This window comes from Montipora foliosa, chromosome 6 (assembly GCF_036669935.1).
Source record: "Montipora foliosa isolate CH-2021 chromosome 6, ASM3666993v2, whole genome shotgun sequence".
Classification (NCBI taxonomy): Eukaryota; Metazoa; Cnidaria; class Anthozoa; order Scleractinia; family Acroporidae; genus Montipora; species Montipora foliosa.
The window spans coordinates 3,699,346-3,708,678 of NC_090874.1; the positions used below are offsets into that span (position 1 = coordinate 3,699,346).

At 39.9% G+C, this 9,333-nt stretch overlaps 1 protein-coding gene across 1 annotated transcript; it reads left to right on the top strand.

The window, feature by feature from the left end:
• The first annotated feature begins 1,214 nt into the window (after positions 1-1,214).
• LOC138006355 (adrenocorticotropic hormone receptor-like) lies at positions 1,215-7,317 on the top strand. The gene has a single exon (XM_068852628.1). It carries the CDS (start codon positions 3,790-3,792, stop codon positions 4,903-4,905), a length of 1,116 nt encoding a protein of 371 aa, XP_068708729.1. The 5' UTR covers positions 1,215-3,789; the 3' UTR covers positions 4,906-7,317.
• Positions 7,318-9,333: the final 2,016 nt, after the last annotated feature.

The window sequence follows — 9,333 nt, forward strand, 5'->3', positions numbered from 1 at the left end:
TTCCTCAATTTCCTAGTCACTACTTGGATCGAACTCATCCACAAATTCCTCATCCGCTGTTTCATTTTCCGCTGTTTCATCAGTCTGGGGTCATCACACTATCGCACACGCTGCACAACAAACGAGATGCTTCCGTGAAGCATACACTGGGTTGCCTGTGGTACGTGTTACAGAAAATCAGAAGGCACTGAATTGTGTGGTATTGAACTACAGCATTCCAGTCTCTGAAGAATAACAAATAAAAGAGAAGCGAGAAACATTGGCTTCTGGGCTGCCATGTTGATAATTTTCAAGTTCCCTCACAACTTCTTTTCACCACAAGTTTAAGCGTGCCCTCTGAGCATCTGACAGCTTTGTAATACTAAAGTTCACTGGAGTTTCCCTGTCCGACGGGGTTAGTATCAGGATGGGAGACCAAAACAATATACCCCTCATAAAACAGAAGCATCGGACCGAAAATACAATTAACGCTAACAAATGCGAACTCAACAAGGTACAGATTTTGTTAGCTTGCTTTATGCAAAACAAATATTGATGCAAAAGTAAATAACTATTGATACACAGTTTTTAGAAAGAGCAGAAGGAAGTTTCCGGGACGGTCGATCGAGAATAAAATATTTACGACATGAAAACAACATTAATTTTGAATCGTGAATATAAAATATAAAAAGTTACGATCAGCGACAAACATTTTGGGAGATTTTTGCTACGTTCAAATAAATCTCAAAATCGAAAGTGACATGGCCGGAATTCAGCAGGCGCCGTGATTAAGTTACGGCGGCATGTTTACTCGCCAAACAGTGAAGCATCTGTGTCAAATGATGGCAAGATACCGGGTTTTTGTAAGCTTCTTTTTCCGTCACGTGTTATAAATTTTGACAATGAAATGAGCGAAGTCGAAACAAAGATCACAATCGCCCAACTTTTGAGGTTGACAATTTGTTTATGCAAAGTCAAAATTTACTCTACAAGACGCGTACGACGTTATTTATCACCAGGTAATTCCATCATTTTGGAAATAGCAGCTACTTTATTATTCATCTGCGTCACAATTTTTCACTGATTTTGGGGCTCATTTTGTTGAAACTCAAGCAGGCTTCCAACAGGCCTGTGAACCCTTCCTGCTTACAGAGCAATACTAAAAAAATTCTCCCATATCACATTTCAACCTTAAGCTCGAAAATTCAATACACAACATGATATTGTAATTCACAAAGGCAGAAAATACCACAGAATCCTTTTCTAGCGAAAAATTTATTGAAACAAACAACATATTTGCTCTTAGAGGCGAAAACCTCTTCCTATTTCATTGCGTGCGTGAAGACAAGAAACTCAATCGTGTCAAATTGCCATGTACTTCAGGTTTCCTGAAGAACCTTTTCCTTGAATAACAAGAAAATGCTTTTTCTATTGCCATAAAAACTATCCAGTTAAGCTCACATATCATAAAACATGATGAATTCATAAAGGCCACTTTTTCCAGCGAACAATTTTTTGAAGCAAACAACATATTTGCTATGAGAGGCAAAAACCCTTTCTATTTCATTACGTGCGTGAAGAGAAGAAACTCAATCGTGTCAAATATGCGCAGGATGAAACCGTTTCCATGAAGAACCTTTTCCTTGAATAATGAGGCGCAAAATAGACGACAAGCTTTCTTTCAAATAATTCTTGGCTCTCACATTTCCAATTATGTTTTTACTGAAGACTGTGCAGAGTTGATCACAGATCCACGTAAGGTGTTCGATTCGTTCTCTGTCTTTGTTGAACCCATAAGTTACCAGAGAATTTTCCATTTGGTTTCAGTGTTCTACATAACAGCACACTTGGTAAAATATTTGAAATACAGCTCACTTTGATTTTGGCTCCACGGGCGATAGATTGTTGTCTAAGCCCATTACTCGTCGCCTTTAAGATTCCACCGCCTGTATATCCAATTGACTTGCCATTACTGAGCTTCATAAGGGTATATTTTGTTCAAAGATCCACTAAAACGCCATTCGCGTTACATGACTTTCGACGCCATTGCCGGTTAAGTTAATCGTTCTACTGTGTCCACCAAAAAAATCTACGCATTTCCCACTACCCTCTCGATCCTACGAAAATACGCGCAGAAGGCTCTATGCACAAAGACACCACTTAGCAGGGGAGTGACAGGCAAGACTTTTACCGACAGGAAAAAAAATAATAAAAAATAAAACAAACAAACTAAACGCAGACCCCGACTTGGTTTGCCATACTGGCAACCCAGTAATGAAACAAACTTACCATACTTCACAAGGCGTTTTTCGCCTTTCGGAACAGTGCATCGAAACTTATTCTTCTACCGATACTGTTCGGCCCCCTTGCCTTCTTCATTAAAAAGAGCTACAAGGTCAATAATGACGTCGCCATCTGGAGCAGCCTTAGCGACCTCAGCCATTCCGAGAAAAGACCAGAAAACGTGAGAAGACCTCGAAGACCTCGAAGACCTCGAATTACCGGTTTAGGCGGTTTATAGATCGAACTGTCGGGTCAGGTAACGGCAACGGAAACGGCTCATTGTCACTGGATGCAAAAACAATCACATTGTAGATTAAGTGTCAGAAATTGTGTAATCATATACCATAATGTCAAAGACTCAATCGACTTTTCTAGACTGTATGGATTTATAGCTTACTTCTTGACTTTTATAGCTTACTGACCGTTACTGTGTTTTGTTTTGCATAGTGCATTGACCTGTATGAGGTCTATGAGACAGGAGAGGGCAAAGGGCAGAGGGCATTTTTTTGTTTGGGACCTGTATGTAATTAATTATTTAGAAGAGAGACTAAGACCAATAAAGTTGAAAAAAAAAAAAAAAACAAACAAACAAATGAACGGTACCACAATACCGTGAAGGACCTTCTTTTACCGAATACCGCCGAGCTAGATGATACCGCGATACCGCACGTAAAAAATTACATTTCCGAAATACCGCATGAAAAAAACGCTCAATACCGTAAACCCTAATGTCCCCCTCAATTAGGGAGGAGGGAGAAAATGAGTTTAAAAATGGGGAGATAAGATATTGCCTACCCGTTCCTCTCCCCTCTAACAGAAGAGTGCGATTATGGCTAAATCGGAGAATAGGTCCACATCAGCTGTAAAGTTGCGAAAAATTTTAACCTGCGTTATCATATAAAGTTATATATGTATATATGTATGTAATAGTAAAATATGAATTTCGACATACGTTGTTTCCGATTCTCTGAGAATCGTACTACTCTCCAGCCCTCTAAATGAAAAACATATGTGATGTGATTACATGATTTCCGACATCCTCCCCTGTTTATCTCCAAGGGAGAGAGACACTTAATTTCTTTACCCACCGAGTCTGGGCGGCCTGTGTTCAAACTTTCAATTCGACAATTTAAATATTCAATTCGGCAATTCAAACATTCAATTTGGCAATTCAAATATTCAATTCGCTTAACAAGTCACAGGTCATTGTTTTACCAATACAGAAGAATCTTAAACATTCATGTTTGAATTGTTGAATAAAAGGTTTGAATAGCTAAATTGAATGTTTGAATTGCTGAATGCAGGCTTGAATTTTGACACTAAAAACGCTCCATAAAAAGAACTTTCTTGAATGAACATGATGAAATACTGAGTCAGCTGACATGTTCGGTCCAATATTTTCCAAACCCCAAAGACGGTACGCCGATAAGGTATCATAACAACAAAAGCATCTGTTTACACGAAAAAGTAGACAAAGGATTTTGAGGATTTCATTGTCTGTAATCAGACGCCAAATAATTTTCGGTGATGAATAATCCTGTAACAGCTAAAATTACGTCAACGATAATGACTTCAGACCCAAACCACGATTTCTACCTCTCGGTGATAGATGACCCTGCTTTATGGTTAACTTTATCTGCGGTAGGATTTATCTTGGCCACTGCTATCATCGTTGGAAATTCATTTCTGCTCTTCACGACTTACAAGAATCCTCGACGATCGCTTCGTTCCCCGCCATCTTTTCTCATCGCCAATTTAGGAGCATCAGATTTGTTTCTCGGAATCTTTACGGCTTTTCTTGCGGCTTTACGAGACGCGTATCGCTATGAGAAGTTACACATGCCGTATGTTTCGGTATTCAGGGCAATCATGTACACCGTGTTGACCACAACTCTATTCGTCAGCTGTTATACGATGATAGCCATGTCTACTGCCTGTTACGTGGCCATTAACAAGCCAATGGACTACAAAAATATCATCACCAAAGGAAGAGTCAAAATCTTTATCTTAGTTTTATGGATAATATCTATGTCGACCTGCGTTCTTCCAGCGACGAGTATACCTGAAAAGACTTACACCTTGATATATCTTCACACTCATGCTTCATTGCCTGCTATAATATTGACGGTAATATATGTAAATGTGTTTCGTTCTCTTGTAAAACGCAAACGCGAGCTTCAACTTCGTGGGGTGGTTTCTGCAGACAACAGCGCATATCTGCTGGAACGAGAACGAAAAATGTCTGTTACAATTATCACAATCTTGGCCATATTTTATTTGTCATACATGCCCCAATACGTGACACTCCACTTGCTTCACTTCTGCTCATCTTGCCAGCAGTCGGTGACTTTCCACAAAATCGATGTAGTCTTCTCTCGGTTTCTTTTCATAAATTCAGCGATAAACCCGTTCATCTACGCCTGGAAACTTCCAAGGTACCGACGAGCCTTTGGCGACTGCGTTAAGATACTCCTGAATAAACCGAGAAAACCAGTAACAAACAGATCAGTGTCACTTGGAAGTCGAAGAATTGGACAATCAGTCAAAGAACATCCGTTAAGGGAAGTTGAACTTGCTAATTTGAGCAAAGTGTTTGAGGAAAGCGACCAAACCAAGGGATTAAGTGACTCGTCAAGAATTTAATATCATCATTGAAGCATGAATAAGGAACAATAAAAGATTTTTGGAAGACGGATATCGCAGAATCAGTCATGCCTCTCTTCACCCCTCCCCTGGAGAGAAAGAAGGCAAGAAAGGGAGACCCTGGGAAGGAGGTTGTTGAGTCAATCATTAGCTTATGCCAACTGCTATAAAAAACCGTTAATAAGAAAAATCAGTGAATAAGGGGAAGGATCACTTACCCTGGGTAAGAATAGGATTTAATTTCCCCAAGGTCTGAGAGAACGCTACGCGAGTCGAGGCCAACGTCTGAGGTCCGTTTTTCTTCGGGTCTTCGTGCGAGTCCTCTCTTTTCAGTCCTCGGCCGTTGCCATCGTCTCGCGTAGCGTTCTCTCGATCGGACCTCGGAAAAAAATTCCTCTGGCACCTAGAGTAAAGGGGTATTTACATGAGACCGGGACGAACTCAGACCGTTATGTATCGGTATGACCCAAAAGCATACAGGCTTGAAATTTCCAGACCCGGTCTGATATTTATCATCATTTACATGAGAACGGACGAACTCTGACCGGTACGAGAATATCTGGTCTAGGTCTAGCACCTGAGACGAAGTCAGACCGGTCTGAGTTCATTGTGTGGCCGGTCTCATGTAAACGCATAAAAAGAAATGTATGAGACCGGTACGAACTCAAACCTGTATGACTTCAGATCGGTTTCCACACAAATGCTTGTTTTTGTTTACATGAAGCCGGTGTGAAAAGTCATCTCATGCCGGTTTCACTCATACCGGTTGCTGAACCGACACGAATGACTCGGACAGGTCTGAAGTCGGACTGTGGAACCATGTAAACTCGAACTGATTTGACACCGGTCTCAGACCGGTCGAGATCATTGTTTTGAGCATGCGCAAGAGAGCTATTGCACCATTTCAAGATGGCGGATAAACGAGAATGGTGGATAACAAGTAAGAATCGAAAGGGGCCGCCCGCAAGTCTCCTACCGGTCTCATGTAATCCCTTCATACTTTCAGACCGGGCTTATGTAAACTCGGGCTTATGTAAACTCTGAGTTCGTACCGGTCTCATGTAATCAGGGCCTAAGACTCAATTTGGAGCTGAGGAGATCGTTCAGGCCTCGCAGGTAAACGAAATCCGATACTTCGTATGATATGAAACCTCCATTTCTCTGTCGGTGCGTTTTTGCTGAAGAGTCTTTAAAATCGTTCGTTATCGTAGACATCCGTCGGGATTTGTTCTTACTTAGTGCTTCTTACTACAGCTACATTTATCATAGTTTATTAGGGACGAGATATTTTGTCGTTAAGTGCAATTCGCAAGCGTTTCAACGTTGGTTGGAGGACTGAGCAGTTGGACCCGACAATCAGTTCAAGAAAACGCCACGAAATGAGTCGCTAAAGGAAGTATATTTACGGACATTTGAGTTTGAGATCACTGACAGCCCAAATCGATTCATTGAGATACCACAAACTTTTAACTAAAACTGAGTTTGCTGATGTCCTTTCGTGGTAAGCCGAGTGACGTTTGCAATCTATTTACAAATTAATAGTTGGATATTTACTTATTTTATTTCGAGACTTGTTTGGAATTCTAATTATATGCCTACTCTGGTACCTTAAGGCCCGTTTTAAACGTCCCAGTTTACATGTACTGAATCTAATGCAAATGAGAAAAATCTATTGTTTTTGCTAATTTGTCTTGGATTCGGCTCATGTAAAATGTGACGTTTAAACCGGGCTTAAGTTTCCGTAACTTAAGGCGACTTAAAGCGACTTTAGAAAAAATTGCCCAAAACATCAGTTAAGGCGACTTAAGGCGATTTAAAGCAACCTTACACAACTTAAATTGCCTATTCTGCTTAAGTCACAGAATATCAACTGATCAAAAGTCTCCATATTTCTTTTCCAAAATCAGAAAGACGACAAAAAATTTTTCACAGTTTGAATCACTACATGACAGTGTCAATGTCTATGTCTGAATGCCACTAGAGCTATAAAATGCTGGGCTGGAATAACAGCAACCATAATAAATAATTAGCAGAATTTCGGAGATGAACAGAGAGTTTCCAGCAATCTGATTGCTTGAGTGGTTTCCTTTGGAAATAATAATATGATTTCATAATCACCGCAGTAGCTGGTGAATATAAAGCAAACAAATGCAGGGCTCCCGCAGGCACTCGTGACCTTCACAACAGAAATAAATTGTGTCGATTATCAATCCTCTGAAGTTATACACTCACTTTGCCTTTGGCAAATAACTGTTAAATATAATTAAAGTTACAGTGTATTGCAATTTTTTTTTCTGATAGCTACGAAACTTATTTATATATTCATGAAAAGAGAGACATAATTTAAATAAGACTTATAGAAAATTCATAATGTAAACAAAAATAAACAACACGGAAGTCAAACCATTGAAGCTCAAACTATTTCACAAATGAGAGAAAAATAATTATTTATCTAGTAAAACTTACCTGCAAGATTCCTGCAGCTTGCACTGTCAATTTCTGCACGAAAGTTGGTAAATTATACACCATTCCAATGGCATCAAACAATGGTCAATCCTTTTCGGGAACCCAACCAATAAATGTTCTTCTCTTTCCTCAGTTAGGCGGAACACTCCAATACCGAGTACCGTATGCCAAGTTCTTTCTCAATGAAGCTTCTTTTCCTTAGTCATTTTTGACACTTTGTAGGCTCCTCCTCTATCTGCGATCATCAACAATCTGGTAAAGACTTGTTTCCATATCTCAAAGTGCCCTTGGACGTGGAGGGCCTGGAACAAGAAAAACCCATACAAAAATGCTAACCTTAGGCCTAAACATTATCTAAAGCATATTGTTTAGGCCTAAGATTAGCATTTTTGTAAAGGTTTGGGTTGTTTCAACTATTGTACCCTTCACCCCTACCGCCACCCCAGGCACCTCACGTCCAAGGGCACTTTAAGATATGAAAACAAGTCTCTCTTTACCCAACAAAATCTTTCGTACGCCATTTTGATTTTCCAGCTAGTGTCCATGTCTCTATGTGTAGACTCGCGTGAGCTTGAGTCAAGTCACGTGACCATAACATTCTCAGAGTAGCCTTTCACCTCCAGAGGTACATGCAAAACCCAATGCTAAAAATTACATGATGATGAGGCATTTCTACGCGATCGATCAGCACAGTGAGGTTTTAAAGGAAGAATAAATAGTGTGAGCTTTTGTGGTACGGTCGCCATTTTTATTCCTGCATCAGATATGAAAAATGTACATGCAACACTTGCCCTAAATGAGAATTTCTGCGGATGTCTGGTTTACTTGCCTGGCACATAAATTTAAAAGAATTTCTTTGAGCTTTGGCTGTGAGTTCATCTATCAAGTTACGCATGAACTGTATACAAAGAGCAGATTAGAGCAGGTTTCCTCGGAGTTGGGGAGTTTAGTGGATGTTCAGTGTTATTATACATACCGTGCATGCATTCGCTTACAAGATATGCGAAAATTATTTTGGGAATTTTATGTGGCGGAATAACATAAAGGTTGGTTGATCCCTTCTACTTGACTAAAATATGTATTCTCGTGAAGAGCATCGCCATCTAGAACTCGACTAACTATATGTAAATCGAACAAAATTACATGAAATGCTTGGAGTAAGACTTCTCATTACCTTACAATAGACATTCTAGGCCTTTTGTTTAGTTAAAGTTAAGCTTACATCAGTGTTTCATCTAAAGTAAACAATTTCAATCCTTGTTACTGAGCTTAAATTTGTTTCGTTATGTTATTTAAAGTTGCAAAAATATTTTGAGGCATCATATCACTGCAGCTCCTCACAAAAGTGACAAATTAATAGCTTAAGACTGAACTATTTTTATGGGCTGTCATGTTTAATACTTGTTTTTGTAACAAGCAAATGGCAAAAATAAAATGTGTGGAGTCTAGAATCTTGTTTGTGGTGTCTCCAATAGATCTACATGTTGCAAGGCAAAGCTAAGAAAAAAAGGCTTGTCACAGATATTTAATCAGGACTTACATGATTCCTGCAAACACTTACACCAAGAGAAAATGAGGGGACAGAGAGGGAGGCTCCCGGTCCAGCCCTTGGGATACGTCATGTCCACGAAAGTTATTTTTAAACGAGCGGAAGTCTTCCGAGACGTCCGCATGCAGGCCAAACTCGGTCCGATGTTTGAATGAAAATAAATATTCATCAGCATTCCACGTGCGCCATCATTTTTTCTTTTCACTAAGAACCTGAGAGCGAGGCAAGACTGCATGCAGACGTCTCGGAAGACAGACTTCCGCTAGAACAAAGACTTTCGCTCGTATAAAAATAACTTTCGTGGACATAACATATCCCGGCCAACGCCCTGAGCCTCCCTCTCTGTCCCCTCATTTTCTCTTGCTTACACGTATCTCTGCTGCATGTCCTCTTGTGTGTTCTGGCCTCTCCTA

Coding starts and splice junctions, on each gene's coding strand:
- LOC138006355 (XM_068852628.1), top strand. CDS start 3,790: ATGAATAATCCTGTAACAGCTAAAATTACGTCAACGATAATGACTTCA.